Raw genomic sequence first — 17,835 nt, 5'->3', positions numbered from 1 at the left:
TATGGCATCATTGTTTTTTTCCACATCAAAAATTCCATGAATAAGTGGCAGAAGAGTGTTTCAGAAGCATGAATGTCGCTGTGTGTCTGGAAGCTTTAGCTTTTCTTTTATGTGGTGAAAACTGTTATTATATTGAAGCCGTTTTTTACACTGGGATATAAGGGACACTCTGAGGATAGAAGTTTTATTCTGTTCATTTGCAAGATTTTATTTCATATACTGTAAATGATCATGTATAAAAGCCTGAATTGGGTGCAAATGTCTGTACATGTCTTGTTGGGCTCTTGGATTAAATACTATTACTGAACAACAGAGCTCAAGTCTACAGTATGTAAGCCTTTATATTAAAGGTGTAGTCCGATTTGAATGGAAGCTAGTTAAAGCTTGTTTAAAATCCAAAAAGATGCCAACATCATTGATCCTGTCAAAGCTAGATCATCAGTGAATACTAGTATTAGAGGGGACGCTTTCTGAAATACTAGGCAGGTAGAACAGAAGGCGGTCAGAAGGTGTTGATTAATTTTTGATAAAATTGGGTGGGTTTGTGGATGTACCACAACATTAAATGTACCTACAATGTGATTAAAAAATAAATAAAATTATATATATATATATATATATATATATATATATATATATATATATATATATATATAATATGTGTGGGGGGGTTGGGACTGCGGACTGGACAGTTTATCACAAGAATAGTTGTCTTTGTGACTGTTTGATGGGTTTAATGTAACAAATGTTTGAATGTTGACACTTATTGTCTTGGCTGTGTCTGTGTTTCATTTATTCTGACTCCTAGATCTCATGGCTCTACTGGCCGTCACACTTATTTAGCCCTTATTTTTAAAGAGATTTTCACATTATTTATCATTTAAATCAGCTAATCACAATGGAAATGCTAATACATAATCATTAATATTTGAGAGTGATCTGTTTGACTCTTACAGTTTTGTAGTATTTGAATAACCAGTAGAGAGCAGCATTGTGTTAAAGAATTGCATCACTGTAACTGTTAGTGTCATGTGTAATAAAATTACATGATGTCTATCTGTAATATGCCTGTCTATACATCTGTAAGATGCCTGTCTATACAAAACAAGTTTAAATCTAAATACCTCAAAAGTCATTTGGCTAGTCCCACTCCAGGAACCCTAAAAGCTTGTATAAAATAACCCTACAGAGCGTTTCCATATCAGAGCGGGTTACAAGTAGATCCCCTTTAGGATGTTAAGAACCTTTACCTATCCAAAGAAACATTTTCCTAGAAGCGTATATTAAAATTTTACTTTATTATGATGTTACAATGTTTAGTGTTATTGATCAACATACTATTTTAATCCTCCAAGTTGCTTTATTGTAATGTTGCCCATCTGGTATTTAATATAACTAAAGGCTACACATTTAGGAAAAAATAAAGCATTAATATTTTCTTTGGATAGTTTGTGGATAGGGTTCTTACCATTTAATCCTGAAAAGTGGGATCTGAAAGAGAGTTATGAAGTAGGCCTACCGACTTGGAAACATTTGATTGATTCTACATAGAACCTTTATGGGATTCCCCCAGCAGGACAATAAAAACTTTAAGGGCTATTTTTTTTTTTCTTCTTCTAAGAGAATTCTAAGAGATTTTCAAGAGAATTGACTCCATGCAGGAATGTTGCGTACGTATTTCCAGTTGAATCTCAGCCAGTGACTTTACTTCTGTATAGCATTCATATACCGAAGTGTATTAGTGGCAAAACTCTTTCATACGATTAATTTTACAACGATTAAACTATATAATCCTTTCTCCTTCTTACTGTTGTGTGTAACAGCTGACTGCCTCACAATACGATTAACGTCATTCACAGTAAGCTGGGGAAGCTCTTATAAACAGTGAGTGTAATATGTCATACTCTCCTGCGCCATCTTAACATAGTTATCGCCAATAGCGAAACATCTTCTGGCACGGCACCGGATGTAAGTGAGCTGGCTGAGAAAAAACGCAGAAGTGATCGTGCATAGAGTGTATTAAATGTGTTTTGTGAATATTCAAAATTGTTATATGCTACAGCAAATAACACTGGCATTTGATTAGTATTTTTTTTTATTAATGACCTGCTGCTGTGAACAGCTCTTTCAGCCTACATTTCCTTCAGCACAGTCATATCTAATCGCCCTCCTCATTCTACCCAGTTTGGTTTTTCTAATTCCCAACTATTAGCTAATTCTCCCGTATCACTCAACATCTACACTATATGGACAAAAGTTTGAGGATGCCTGACCATCACACATATATATTCATCACAAATATATCAGCCATAAAATTAAAACCACTGACTGGTGATGTGAATAACATTGATTATCTCATTATAATGGTACCTGTCAAGGGGTGTGATATATTAGGCAGCAAGTGAACAGTCAGTTCACAAAGTTAACATGTTGGAAGCAGGAAAAATGAGCAAGCATAAGGATCTGAGTAACTTCAATAAGGGTTAAATTGTGATGGCTAGATGACTGGGTCAGTGCATCTCCAAAATGCCAGGTCTTGTGTGGTGTTCCTAGTATGCAGTGGTTAGTACCTACTAAAAGTGGTCCAGGAAACCGTTGAACCAACAACAGGGTTATGAGCGCCCAAGGCTCACTGATGCACATGGGGAGTGAAGGCTAGCTTGGCAGGTCAGATCCCACAGAAGAGCAACTGTAGCACAAATTGCTGAAAAAGCTATGATAGAAAGGTGTCAGAACACACAGTGCATCACAGCTTGCTGTGTATGGGGTTGCATAGCCTCAAATCGGTCAGATTTCCCATGCTGAGACCTGTCCACTGCCAAAAGTGCTTACAATGGGCATGCAAGCATCAGAACTGGACCATGTAGCAATGAAAGAAGGTGGCCTTATCTGATGAATCATGTTTTCTTTTACATCATGTGGACGGGGAAGAGATGGCACCAGGATGCACTATGGGAAGAAGACAACCTGGTGGAGGCAGTGTAATGCTCTGGGCCATGTTCTCCTTGGAAACCTTTGGTCCTGGCATTCATTCTTTCAGCAGAATAATGCACCCTGACACACTGCAAAAACTGTTTAGGATTTTTTTAAGGAACATAACAAAGAGTTCAACGTGTTGACTTGGCCTCCAAATTCACCAGATCTCAAGCTGATCAAGCATCTGTGGGATGTGCTGGACAAACAAGTCTGGTACATAGAGGCTCCAAGTCACAACTTACAGGACTTAAAGGATCTGCTTCTAACATCTTGGTGCCAGATACCACAGCACACATACAGACGTCTTGGGGAGTCCATGCCTCAATGGGTCAGAGCTATATTGATGACACAAGGGGGACCTACATGATGTTAGGCAGTTGATTTTAATATTATGTCTAATCAGTTTATGTGCTTCCCATTCCAGATTTACAGTAATGCCATCCTATAAACACAAACAATTTTTGACTCCCAGCCATGGATGATTATGAAATTCTCGTGATTTAACTTGTGATCTCCCAGTGATAAGGTGAACACTTCTGAATGTGCTTTTGAAAGAAAACTGTCTATGACATGATTATATAGAAGCAAAATTAAATAGACACAATGATAACCACTGAACGTCCTGTTAAGTTCAGCATAGTCATGATGTAAAGATGCTTCTTAAGGAAGAAGCTACTTGCAGGCCTGCTTTGACTACTAAAGAGTTACAACAGTCAGTGGTTGCAACAGAAGATAGTGTTCTTGGATCAACCTTCTCCAAAACATTCCACAAAAAACGCCTTGGGAAACTGGCAGGGATGGTCCATCATTCTCAGTCGTTCATCAGAAACATATTCCTGCCTTAAAGGAGCTTGAAAACTCATCTTCAAGAACACTGTGTCTTTTTTCAATCAGTCTTCCGTGATAAATGTGGAGCTACAAAACATATTTATAACTAAAAAGAACTATATTTAAATTTATAATAATGTGGACAATCTGTGTTCCGCATGACTTGGGCCCGTGATTTAATACTGCATACTCACAAGTTTAGTCTTCATTTTTAGTTTAAGCTTTTTATAATGGCTATGTCACAGTTATGTAAACCATATATTCTTCAAAATAATGTCAATTGTGTTTAAATAGATTGTAAAAAAAAATAAGCTCCATTATTTTATTTTTTAAAATTTAAAACAGTGAAAAATTTCACCAAGGATCTACAAAGTCTATATAGGAAAGTTAGGAAAACTAGAAGAGGATCTGTAAAACCTTTGGTGGCAACATTAATTTAAAACATAGGTCATGAGCATTTTCATCAGTTAGGTGCCAGTGTCATTTGCTCATAAGCATCATTAACAGCATTACTGGGATAAATGTAGATCCTGTGCGTTCTTTCTCCTTCCTCAGTGATGAGGCCCATTGATCCAAACCATGTGAGCTGTATGATTGAGCAAGTGCCTCCATCATCGGCCCACCCACAGCCAGCACCACATACAAGGTCAGCATTCCACCACTGTCATGTGGATTGATGTACATCAACAGCACCCCCCCTACACACACTTTCATAACAACTCCCAGAGAAACAACATGTGTTTCCTTCACCCCAGAAATCACCCAACCCACTCAGGCCATTCTACCCACCCTCATGATCAAAGAGCCTTTGGCAAGGCCAGAGACAGATGGGAAGGCAGACAAAATATTAGCATGCAATATCATACTGGAGCAAAGCTGAGGCAGGGGAAAAGAGGGAAAGCTGCTGGAAGATATTGAATCCTTCAGGAACTTTCTTCAGAAAAGAAATTGGCAATATGTGCACTCGAGTTTTTATTCAGATCTCAGAGTGCAGAATGTTTCTCAGAAGACCTTAAAGGCTCTAGGAATTACAGGAGTCCTAGGTTATTATGGGTGAACACATTTTGTGCATAAGTAAAAGAAAATCTAAAGATAAATGATTATTCATTTACGTATTTACAGTTGTAATACTGTGGTGTTACTGGAGTTGGCTTAGTCACTTAAAAAGTGTTGCTTGTTATTAAAAACATGACAAGAAAATACAGTTTGATGGAAAAAAAGTCCATGATAAAAATGCAACAGACCAACAACAAAAGCTTTAACACATAAATGTTTTTAAAAAAAATATGAAACACCAATGATCAGGGCTCCATTATAAATTTTAGACTTTCAGTTTGAGATGACTTTTGCTTTGTGACATGGTGCATTATCATGCCGGAAATAAACATAAGAATATGGGTAAATTGTGGCCATGAAGGGATGCACATGATCAACAATAAATACTCAAACAGGCTGTGTCATTCAAGCAATGATTGATTGGTATTAATGTGCCCAAAGTGTGCCAAGAAAACATTCACCACACATTTACACCACCTCCACCAGCCTGGATTGTTGACACAAGGCAGATTGTGTTAATGGGTTCATGTTGTTGGCACCAAATTCTAACCCTACCATCTGTGTGCCTCAGCAGAAATCGAGATTCATCAGACCAAGCTACGTTTTTCCGCTCTTCATCTGTCTAGTTTAGGTGAGCATGTGCTCACTGCAGCCTCAGCTTTCTGTTCTTGGCTGACAGAAGTGGAACCCGACGTGGTCTTCTGCTTTTGTTGCCCATCTGCCTTAAGGTTGAACATGTTGAGCATTCTGAAATGCTTTTCTTTTCACCACATTTAATAACACACGAGTGGTTATCTGAGTTACTGTAGCCTTTCTGTCAACTCGACCCAGTCTGGCCATTCTCCATCTACTCGAACCAGTCTGGCCTTTCTCGAACCAGTCTGGCCATTCTCCATCAACTTGAACCAGTCTGGCCATTCTCAAACCAGTCTGGCATTCTCTGGAATGGGGAGTTTTTTTTTCTTTCCCATTCCGATGGTTGATGTGTACATTACCTGAAGCTGCTGGCCCGTATCTGCCTGATTTTATGCAGTGCATAGCTGCCAAACAATTGGCTGATTAGATAATTGCATGAATGAATAGGTGTAGAGGTGTTCCTAATAAAATGTTCACTGAGTGTATATTTAAAACAAACAAACAAACAGATGACACCTGAAACTTTTCATCATTTATATAAAGAAGATATGCTGTTATATGAAAATAATCAACAGTGGTGAGGTGTGATGTGGCCTGATGTGAAGCAGTTATATTCCCCTCATAGTACAGCAATTTGCCAACACTAATATATTAGAGTGATGTCATACTTTTTTTTAAAAATCAATTTATAGTTACAGTTTATAGTAAATATTAGCAGGTTAGTTATCACTTTATAGCAGCTATAAACTGTTATTCCCTCACCAGCCTCTCAGAAAAATGCAACTTGCCATGTAACCAAGAGGCCACAAAGCCCTCTTTCCTGAAGACTTTCCATGTTGGAAAACTTAAAGTTTCAGCTTTACCTCTGACTGTCACAAATGCACTGACACTGGAGACTTCTTCCATAAATACAAAATAAACGTCTCCTCACAGAAAATTTTACCATATCAATAATTTGCACACTTTTAAAAATCTACTTATTTGGAGACTCCACCATACAAGCCCCTGTGCTAGTTGTTACTTTAGAAATGTTAATGTATTAGAATGAGTGCTGTGCTTTTCCATGCAGCTGAATCTACTGTCAGAGCTGCTGTTATAAAAAAAAAAATTAATCAACACCTTCTGACCAGTCAGTTTCAAGTATTCAATAGTGCTGTGCTATAAGAAAAATTAAAATGTTCTGTTCTTTGATTTAAAAACAAAAGATGAATTCCATGCACAGGGCTGCAACGTCTTAGCTGCATCTGCAAAACATTTTTATTTATTCATTTGGCAGACAATTTTATTCCAAGTGACTTGCAAGTGAAGCATAATCCAGTCCAAGCACAGAGCTGAACTTACTTCCTGGATCAACAATGGCTCTTTGACAATCCTCACAAATTTCCAGTCATTTAAAATCACTAAACTGCTACTATATCATGAGTGAGCTTATAAACTGTATAACATGGATGAGTCAGACTTTGGCTCACATTCTCAGTGGTTCTGTTGGCAGTGTTGATGTCAGGCTGATTCAGGCCCATCAGAAACAACAGCAGTTGTGTTTGCTTTTACACAGACGGATGTGTTGATTATTATTATTATTATTATTATTATTATTATTATTATTATTTTTATAACAGCTGCTCTGATAGTAAATCACAAGATTGTGTTAATATAATAACAACTTACACATGGACTTGTATGGAAGCCACTCCCTATCTAAGTATAATAGTAAAGTTTAAAGTTTATTTAACAGATATAACGTGTAATTGTTGATATGGAGAAGTTTTCTGTATTCTAGACATTTGCACAGCATTTATGGAAGACTCCAGCATTTTATTGCTTCTTAGTAACATGACAAGCTGCATTTTCTCTTTTGGATTTTTCACCATTTTCTCCCCAATTTGGTCACCTTCCAATTCCCACCCACCAGCCAGCTCTCCTTCATCAAATGATAACTACCAACCAGGCAGGATAAAGGCTAACACGTGCTTTCTCCACTTCTTTTTGAAGTGCTGCTCTTGCTGCGTCACTCGGTGGAAAGTGCTATCTGCCCTCTGGCGAATACATGATCTCACATATGCCCATGATTAGCTAGTGTCACTGCAATTGACAGGTACAAGACAGTGTGCCATCCCTCCCACCCAGAGAGCCTAGCCAAGTTTGTTCTCTTGGCTTCCAGCCACAAATGGCTGAACACTTTTCTTTTGCACAACTTCCACAAACATGTTCCATAATCACAGTGTAAATGGATTAAAGTAAAAACTGTGTTTCTTTAATTGTTGTAAAATTATTCGTTTTGGGGTGGTAACCCCACAGTTTTTTTTTTTTTAATTTGTTTTATTCCTTACATGCTTAAGTCATTTGTCATGGTTTGGTATATTGAGTCTACTGCTTCATCCACTTTAGTCCAACCTCATTTCTTCTGCCATGTATGACCAGATAAAAATGACAACTATTGATGGAGCTCGAGGTTTGGCACTGAGGAAGCACAGCATGGTATGGCTATGGAAATGACTCCGAATAACTTAGAGTCACTTAGGGAATTGGGCTATTAACTAGCCTGTGACATGGCTTCCATTTATTTTCTATGATCAACATCACCATAAAAACATCCATCCATCCATCCATCCATCCATCTTCAACTGCTTACTCCTTTTCAGGGTTGCGGGGGAACCTGGAGCCTATCCCAGGGAGCATCGGGCACAAGGCGGGGTACACTCTGGACAGGGTACCAGTCCATCGCAGACCATAAAAACATGATCTGTCAAATTCTTTTCTTGGTCACAAATACAATACATTCAAAATGTTTCTTAGTAACAGAATGTCTATATGAAGTATATTTGTTTTGACTGGGTTTTGTGACTCACAATGGTGAGTGTACAGACAGTATTTCCAGATGTTATGTCCTTTATGCTGCTACACCCTCATATGCTGCTACTTATGTCAGTTATACTGTCTGCTCAGCTTTGCGATTGTATGCTTTCTGGTTTATTCTAATGCTGTTCTTGTTCTGCTTTGTGATTGTCCTGTGTATGTATTGTGTTTTGTCTTAACTATTTACTCTGCATGTAGTCCAATGTAGTGAGGTACATATATCATGTTGCATTTCAGTCCTGAAAACTTGACATTTCATCCAACTGTATATATGTGTATATAAGCACTGTACATGTGCACGTCTGGATAATTGCAATTTCGGTTATAGTTGATGGAAATGATGCCCACTGTCAGACCATTGCATATCAAAGGCTCACTAGAATCACCTGTCAATACAGGACAAATAGCACAAATGTTTCAGCCTTCTCATTGCTCATGAAAAATATGAAGCAAACATATACACTTTCCATCCACTATTAGGAACACCTGAACCTGCAATTTCATGCAGTTATCTAATCAACCAATCATGTGGCAGCAGTGCAATGCAAAAGATCATGCAGATACAGGTCAAGAGCTTCATTAATGTTCACATCAAACATTAGAATGGGGAAAAATGTAATCTCTTTGACTTTAACCATGGCAGACAGGCAGACAGGCTGGTCTGAGTATTTTATAAACTGCTGATCTCCTGAGAATTTCACACACAACAGTCTATAGAGTTTACACTCAATGGTGTGAAAAACAAAAACCACTGAGTGAGCAACAGTTATGTGAGTGGAAACACTTTGTTGACAAGAGAGGTCAGAGGAAAATGGCCAGATTGTTTCGAGCAGGCAGGAAAGATATAGTAACTCAAATATAAGCACTCTTTACATCCATGGTGAGCAGAAAACCATCTCAGTATGCACAAAACATTGAACCTTTAGGTGGATGGGACACAACAGCAGAAGACCACATTGGGTTCCACTCCTGTCAGCCAAGAGCAGTAGTCTGAGGCTATCATGAGCACAGACTCACCCAATCTGGACAGTTGAAGATTAGAAAATTCTGACATACTTTTCTACTCACCACGGTTGTAAAGAGTGCTCATTTGAGTTACTATAGTCTTCCTGTCAGTTCAAACCAGTCTGGTTAGGAATCAGGAGCCAAACACATTGTGTACTTAGTAAAAACAAGTGAGGGGAACTAGGCAGTTTAAAGTATGAATGTATGTTCCTTTTTTATCCATTCATTCATTCCTTTTCAACAACCACTCCATGCTGGTCAGGTTCACAGCAAATCTGAAACCTACACTGGGTGGGAGATTTAACCCCAGACCAGACCCCAGCCCCTCGCACTGCATTATAAACACATTCATTCCCAGAGGACCTGGAAGAAACACACTTAAATACAGGGAGGACAAATAACACTCCACAAAGACAGTAACCCAAACTCGGGAAGGAACTGGAGACCCTGGGGTTGTGAGGAGGAAATGATACAATCTTGCACCCAGGGTTCTTGTGACCCTGAATAGTATGAAGTGGTCTGTGAGGAAGGACGAATGAATGAATGAATGAAAGGATGGATAGATGGATGGATGGATGTTTCTCATAAATCACTGTAGTGTGATTACAATATTTCAGCGCAGTGTCTATTGCTCTCTTGGTCTTTGGCACCCAAGGTATCCATTTAAGTACCACTGTAGGAAAAGCCGCAGTCACTTTGTGGGTAACTGTGTGGGCATTGACTTGTAATGATCTGGGAGCATCTGCTGTATATTTTCAGAGGACATGGATGTGGCGTGAAGAAGTTTAGGAAGCAAATTGCTGGTGACCACAGGAGCGGGAGATATAATTACACTCAGACACAGCAACCCAAAGGCAACCAAATGAAAGTTAGTGAAAGACAATAAGTGGGCAAACCATGCTGTATAGGTTACAGACCGGATATATAATCCCTAATTGTGTTTTAAGGTGTACTACCGTGCTTCTTCATTGAAACCACCAAAGCACACACACACACACACACACACACACACACACAAAATCTGTCAAGGAGAGTTGTGAACTGTTCCACTAGACACTTATTTGAATGTGTACTGGATAAGGATGGAGCCTGAGTTCATTTAAAATCACGAGAGTGAGCCTCTTTGCTGGACCACACTTTTATCCGGTTTCAGCTGCTGAGGTGAATGTTTACACCGTGGGAGTTGGGAATTCAAACCAAGTAGCTTTAGACTAAACGGTTTTTCGCCGTTATATTTTCGAAACCGCTTTTATCGTCTAACATGCTGTTTTCATTAACTTCAGCGTGAATGAGATACAGTGCGTGGGAGTTTTCTGCCTCATATCCGAGAAGTTACACGAACAGCGAGGTTTAAAAAAAAAAAAAAAAAAAAAAAACAACCAACAACAACCCTGGAACAACCATCGCCCGCCCGACTCAAAGCAAAAGTATTTATACGGAGGCGGGCCGCCATCAGTCACTCACTCCCAGCCCAAACCATTCACGTAAACGGGGGCAGCGCTTCGACTAGACCCCCCTTTATCTGTGTAAATATTTGAAAGGGAGTCTCATTGCTCGAAACATCTGTGTGTTGAGTGTTTGAGGTAACTAACTTCTCATCGTCATGAACTTGTTTTCGGCGCTTCACTGTGTGGTGCTCATCTCGCTGTGTGGAACTCTGGCAAAGCACCGAGCCAACGGTAAGTTTAGGAGACTTCGGTTTTTTTTATCGTCAGGAAAGTCTTTATCAGGAATAATGTGAGAGAAGTCGGTAATTTAATACAAATTTTAAGTGATGTCGGTAATTTAATTTATATCAGTCTAAAATAAACCGTAAGCAACGAACAGTACAATGTACTGAGAGATAGAACAACCTGTCAGGTGCAAGGGCGAAAAACGGTTAGGTAGCCTCTTTTTTATTATTATTTATTTATTTTAAAACTATTATTATTATTATTATTATTATTATTATTATTATTATTATTATTTGTTTGTTTATTTATTTATTTATTTATTTATTTATTTATTTATTTATTACAGTTAACTCCAATAATACTGAACTCAAAGTTTTATTTTAACTTTTACAGTGTTTATTTGTGTCCTGAAGGATGGTCGATTTTGTTCTTTTCTTAATCTGACTCTGAAGCATAGCCAACATTATATGAAACAACTAACCCCTGCTGAAAAACAAAACAAAACAATAGAACTGCTCATATAATGTATAATGGTTCTAATGGGAATTGTATTTAATGGAAACTCTAATGGTCCCTATGGGTCTCTACTGGTAATTTTTGTCTTCTCTTGGTGGCACGTTATGTCTACTGGATACCATTAAGGACCAATAATGGTATTGTTTTAATAGTTAGCTGATGGTTTTTTAATGGTATTTGTAATGGTAACCATGATGGCTTCTATTGGGGTTTTTTCAGCAGCTAATTAAGCTTATATATATATAAAGTTTTTATAAGGTTGTATACGAGTTATCGGGTTGTATTTGATGTGTACTTGTGAGGCAACGTCCTTACTATAACCACTGTAATCATTACCTCACTGCACAAGAAACCCTAGTTCTGAACAAGTACACATGCAGTTTTCTAAATTACTAAATAATTTAACAATCCATTACGAATCCAAATGCATTATTTGAAGGACATATTACTTGGATATGTACACTTGGATATCCAAGGACATATTATGTGTATGATTCTTACATCTGTTTTACAATTTGTCTACACACATTTAAAGAGGACAGCTCTCCAAAATATTTGGCAAACTCTGTAGAAAATAGTTTAAAAAGACATTTGCCAACACCCTTTAGCTCGCCAGACCTGATTTGAAGAAGGCAGAGTTATTATCAAAAAGAATGACTGGCCAAGCAATCAAGCAGTTATAACAGATATGTCAGGCGGGATTAGTACAACTGAAATGATCCAGATTCTGCTCAGAGGATACAAAAGCTGGTGGAAGCATTTACGAAAGCAAAATTGTATGGACATAAAAGTTATTAAAGAATATTTATATCACATTAAGAATGGGAAATGCAAACTTTTGAACTGATGGCATCTTGTTTTTCACTATTACTATCCTAACTGAGATGATTTGATAGTTTTTGCTACTTGTGATACTGAAGGAACATCTGTCTTACGTTTTGTTGTAAGGTTATGCAGACTTTTTCTCATTCAGAGCAATACTGTGAACTGTGTCGTATCGCGATATTGCCAATGATGAATTAACTGCATAGATGGAAATGAGAAATGCATAGAAGCATGGAGTGACAGGGTAAATCTCTCTCTCTCTCTCTCTCTCTCTCTCTCTCTCTCTCTCTCTCTCTCTCTGTGTCTCTGTTTCGTTGTGCATGTATATAGCGGGTATATGCTGGCTGCAGCAGGGCCAAGAACAGCGCTGTGACATGGTGCTGATTCGTGGTGTGAGCAGGGAGGAGTGCTGCGCTGGAGGCCGTTTGGACACGGCCTGGTCCAACACCAGCCTGCCCATCAATGAGGTCAGTCTACTGGGCTTCCTGGGCATCGTGTCCTGCAAACCCTGCAAAGGTAGGCCCTAAAACTTTTCATGTAAATCCGTGAAATGTTTTTACTCTTCTGAGGATGTGACCATGTGACCTGATTTCTCACCTATTGTCTAATTGTACGTTCGTTCAATTAGCAGACATTTTTTAAATCCAAAGTGACAAACACTTGAGAATTCAATACTGTGTCTAAAGAACACAGATATACATTCAATTACACTTAATAGTACCACCTAAACCTCTTATAAGTCTCAATAAACTTTGATATAAGAGATGGGCCCTGACTTTGCTCACCAGGTATTGCAAACTATGAACTGTAACAAGGAAGATTTGTTTTTCATTGCACATAACACCATGAAGAATTGAATTAGAAAGGCTAGATAAAGGTGCTGCTATAGTGAAGGAAGATGGAGGAAACTGAAGGAAAGAGGATAGCGTTTTATCCTCAGAAATGCTATGGTCTAAGGTGAATCTGGGCCTGTTGACTGGGCTCTTTAAATTTAAAAAAAAAAAAAAAAAAACTTCATATGGTTTTAATCCAGATGTTCTCTCTAACTCCATCCAGCTGTTTGAATATAGTCCACTATTGTAAGCCTTGGCCAGGTATGCAGGTTACTCAAGACATTGTAAGTAAGTAAGTATCTTCAGGGATTGTCAAGACACCAAGATGATCAGGAATTTCTTCCTAGGAATAAATCTTTAGAACAGACAAAAAAGTAGGGAGTTTTGATATTATGTACCTTGCTTCATAGCCCATGCTGAAGATCAACAGGTGCCAAACTGCAGCTGTACATGTACTACACGAGTTAAATGGAATGTGTTTGATACAATAGAGGTTCTCTCCTTCTACCCTTCCCTCTCCTTCTCACTCTTTCCAAGTGCTTATTGGAAAACAGCCTCGTTTTGCCTTCCTCCTGCAGAAATGACCAAATTCCAACTCACCACAGAGAGAAATGGCTGCCACATGCTCAAGGAGTCTGGTCCTCATAAGCTTAGAACACAATCAGTGCCATTAGATACGTCCAAAAAAAAAAAAAAAAACCAAAGGAAAAAGAGAAAGTTGATTTTATTGTCTGTTCCAGAATTCTTCCCTTTCATTCCCATAAAAGTGTATGGACTACTGGACCATTTCTTCTATGTATTCCAGATGGTCCAGCTCATACTTTCTGACTAACTCAATCTCTATTTCCTTACATTATAATCTCAGAGGTGATTGTTGGAGCATCCAATTCCAGAATGGATGCCTAACCTAACAGAATTCATGCCTTAAACAATGAAGAGAAGGAATGCTGGGATTTCCAGTGGAGGCAGCTGTATCTGGTCTTGCTGTATGTGATTTAGTGACTCCTAACTATAGAGGATATTAAAGAGGTGTTTTTTTTTTTTGTTTTTTTTTTTGGATGACCAGGCATTTCAGGACCTTGGCATGTGTCAACACTCATTTCCCAGAGGACATGAGTGAGATTGTTAGATATTGTGATGTATCTCCATTGGAGCTTTGTGTTCCCAGCCAGTGACAGTAACTGTGATGAGATTAAGATGGTGATGTGATCAGGGAGAATTATTTATTTTATTTGTTTAACAGTTTTAACAATAGACATTGTCCCAAAGCAGCTTCTCAGAAATCTGGATGTGGATTTGGATCACTAATAAGCAATCCAGTGGCAACATGAGTAAGAAACCTTGAGACTCTGGATAATGCGATTAGAAATCATTACCCAGGTGTAGAAGAGTAAAGACAAACAGTGCTAAGTGTTCTGAGATGATTATTTATGATTACAGGAGCATGTCTTGGGTACAAATCTACAATATCCATCTGGAATCCAATCAGAAAAGGGGGAATTTTGAGCACATTTTTCTGGGGAATTTCAAATCTTCAGGGTGGCAATCTGGAATCATCCAGAGCAGTATTCTTTCACAGTAGTCATGCCATCTAAATGAGTACTAGGTGTTTTAATATTATAGGAAATGCGGATCTTTTTTTCAATGCCTACCTTAATGCCCCGTTTCTCATAGAGACATGTGAAGGGGTCAAGTGTGGCTCGGGGAAGGTGTGTAGGATGAAGGGCGGCCGTCCTCAGTGCATCTGCTCGCCAGACTGTTCTAACATCTCCAGAAAGCATGCTGTCTGTGGGAGCGATGGCACCACATATAAAGACGAGTGTGCCCTCCTGATGTCCCGCTGTAGAGGCCACCCTGACCTCGAGATCATGTACCAAGGAGAGTGCAAAAGTGAGTTGTTTTGAACATTTGTCTTAGGATTTGGAGTCTTTACTAAATTCACTTTTAATGAATTGTCTAGCAGAAACTAAACTTAGGACTCCTCCCATTTGTTCTCAGAGTCATGCTCCAATGTGGTGTGCCCGGGCACCCACACCTGCGTGACAGACCAGACCAACAGCGCCCACTGTGTGATGTGCCGCACGGCTCAGTGCCCGATGCCGATGCTCAGTGGTCAAACCATCTGCGGCAACAATAACATCACTTACCCAAGTGCCTGCCATTTGCGCCGTGCCACCTGCTTCTTCGGCCGTTCCATAGGAGTGCGCCATTACGGCCACTGCAGGAGTAAGGACTAAACACCTGTGGATTAAACACCTTCCATATACGGTAGATCAGATCATATCAGGGGTGCAAAGATATTTAAAACAGGGTTTTCGACATATGAAGAATAAACAGATTTAACAGATTTGTGTTGTGTTTTTATTAGATAGATAAATCCTAAGACCAATCCTCTAATATCTGATTAATGAAATTCTAGAAGCTTCCCTAAACAAATAATTTCATACCTTTGTACATGAATTTGACATACTCTTCCACCTTTGGGTCTTACCTCTACTTCCAAAATGGAGCATCTTGAGATGACGGGTTTCATTTTGTGCATGGTTTTAAGTCAACAATTGGCATTACTGTAATAATCAGTGTTCCACTGTGTTTTGTGTTGTCTTTCAGGTAAAGAAGGTAGTGAGGAGAATTTGCTCTTTTAGGGATCTTGGCTTTGCATGAGACCAGCTTGTACATCCGATGACAGCACAGTTTATGTGAGCGAGTTGTAACCTCCTGGCAGAGTCATCCGTTCTGTTAAATGAAGCGCTAGGTGCATGCAGTACATGCACCTCTCTTGCTCTCTGGTATGGTATTTTAACAAATGAAAGATTTGAAGAGATAAACTGTTGTTCAATTTGGACCTGCCCATGTGCATACTGTAAATACATTACTGCTTTTATTTATTGGAGAAATCTGCTTCTCCAAACATTTTTTTTTATTTATAGTTCTTTTCGTTTGAACTGCATATTCCCAGATCGACTGCCTTCAAATTGATATTTATTGTGTTTTCATGTACAGACCAGTTAGAGTATAATACTAGCTCATGTAAAAAAAATTAGGTCACACTTTTTAATGTAATGAAATGCTATGCCTTGCTATGCGGCTAACTCCAAAGATAAATCATATTCTAGCATTAAAATTTCTATTACAAAGAAGTCCCAAAATGTTTTCGAGAAACATCCGCAGATGTGCCTCTTTCAGAAAGCCATGCACCAGGAGAGGTAGCATTATTACACACTCTGGAGACTATTTATTACAGAAATAAAGCCAAAGAGGAGTGTGTGTGCTGTTTGAGTTCTGCTCCCTCACGTCTGGAGGTTAAAGAGTTTGCAGACATAGAACCAGAGGTTCCAGGCCTGATTCTATGCCACAAACCTGAAGCAAGCTGCCTGCTGAGCAATGAAATTTCCAGCTATAGTCTAATGGCATTGTTTTTTTGTTTTTTTTGTTTGTTTGGGTTTTTTTTTATGAGCAGGCTGGATCAGTCCAAAAAATGTTCAGTCCATTGTACTGTTTTATGGTTCTGCCGTTACTGTTGCATGAGTGTGCACATTTGTGAAGTACTTGAGTGCATTATTTTCGTAATGCGAACCATTTTTTTTTTTTTTTTTTTGAACAGTGATATTTAGTGAACCTCTACATAAGTACTTTGGTAATCTGTTATGCTTTGGGAATAAGTGACAGGAGAGCGATATAGGCCTACTCATTAAAAAAAATTATGAACCACACATATATCCTTGTAAATATATTTTTCTTTTTGCAATCTTTGTGGTGTATCTACTGTGAGATTTCTTAATGTATCGACTTATTTTTGTATTTTAAAACTGACATTTTAACTCTGATTAAAAGAGACATCTTGATTCGCTTGTTATGTTGTAATCTGTCTTTGTGGTTCATGATGAAAACAGAATTGCCAGTGACATTTAAGAAAGGTTTGTATTAAACCAAGGCTATACGATGGCACTTTAACGTGACTACAGCCAATTTTCAGTTTTCCTACTGATAGACACAGAGACTAAATGACACTTAAACATAATGGAGACTACTAATTAAATGTTTTCATGGCATGATCCACTGCAGTCCATCGCACTCTGAAAGCCACAGTGCTCCAGCTGGGAGTTAATGCATCGTTTACAGCTTTCAGCATCAACAAAGGCAAACCGCAGGGATTTCCCCTGAGGTTTTGGCTTAAGGACATTGAGCCTTGGTTCTGACCAAATGGAATTCAGTGATGCTATACACAGTCCAGTGACAGTGCAGTAAAATGCCATGACCCTTTGAGGTTCCCTGTGGGTGAGGTGAGACACCAGAGGACCACTGACTCATTTTCCTGTATGAAATAGCTCATTTGTTTTTTGTTTTAAAAAATCCATCAGCCCGGAGAGGAAAGAGGCACTCTCGGCTGCATGCCGCATCTGGTTTAACTTTGGAAGATGTTTATATTCCAATCCAAGCATCATTTTATAACGGTGGGACTAGAATTAAATGTTTGTTCAAACAGACCATAACAATTTCGTACCAAAAAAGTTGTTTTCTGTAGTGCCTCCCTGTTGTTTTGTGGGCCTGTTGCTTTCCTCTGCAGTTCTCACGACTGCTTCAAGCTCTTTGTCTGAGTGACACTGAGAATTCATCGATTGAACTCAAAC

At 38.7% G+C, this 17,835-nt stretch overlaps 1 protein-coding gene across 2 annotated transcripts; it reads left to right on the top strand.

The window, feature by feature from the left end:
- The first annotated feature begins 10,807 nt into the window (after window positions 1-10,807).
- fstl3 (follistatin-like 3 (secreted glycoprotein)) lies at window positions 10,808-17,049 on the top strand. Of its 2 annotated transcripts, none has more exons than XM_017479001.3 (5): window positions 10,808-11,036; window positions 12,702-12,887; window positions 14,879-15,094; window positions 15,203-15,430; window positions 15,815-17,049. In XM_017479001.3, the coding sequence occupies exons 1-5, from the start codon at window positions 10,961-10,963 to the stop codon at window positions 15,847-15,849; spliced, it is 741 nt and encodes a 246-aa protein (XP_017334490.1). In that variant the 5' UTR covers window positions 10,808-10,960; the 3' UTR covers window positions 15,850-17,049. The 2 variants fall into 2 exon arrangements, with proteins under 2 accessions (XP_017334490.1, XP_017334491.1); XM_017479002.3 differs by having other exon boundaries at window positions 15,203-15,472.
- The last annotated feature ends 786 nt before the right edge of the window (window positions 17,050-17,835 follow it).

This window comes from Ictalurus punctatus, chromosome 10 (assembly GCF_001660625.3).
Source record: "Ictalurus punctatus breed USDA103 chromosome 10, Coco_2.0, whole genome shotgun sequence".
NCBI classification, from domain to species: Eukaryota; Metazoa; Chordata; class Actinopteri; order Siluriformes; family Ictaluridae; genus Ictalurus; species Ictalurus punctatus.
The sequence above is the reverse complement of the archived record's forward strand: the minus strand, read 5'-3'. Positions and strand labels throughout refer to the sequence as shown.

Excerpts from the sequence above, each read along its gene's own strand:
- fstl3 (XM_017479001.3), top strand. The coding sequence starts at position 10,961 with ATGAACTTGTTTTCGGCGCTTCACTGTGTGGTGCTCATCTCGCTGTGT. Across the intron at positions 11,037-12,701 it reads GGCAAAGCACCGAGCCAACG|CGGGTATATGCTGGCTGCAG; the intron begins GTAAGTTTAGGA and ends GCATGTATATAG. Across the intron at positions 15,431-15,814 it reads CCATTACGGCCACTGCAGGA|GTAAAGAAGGTAGTGAGGAG; the intron begins GTAAGGACTAAA and ends GTTGTCTTTCAG.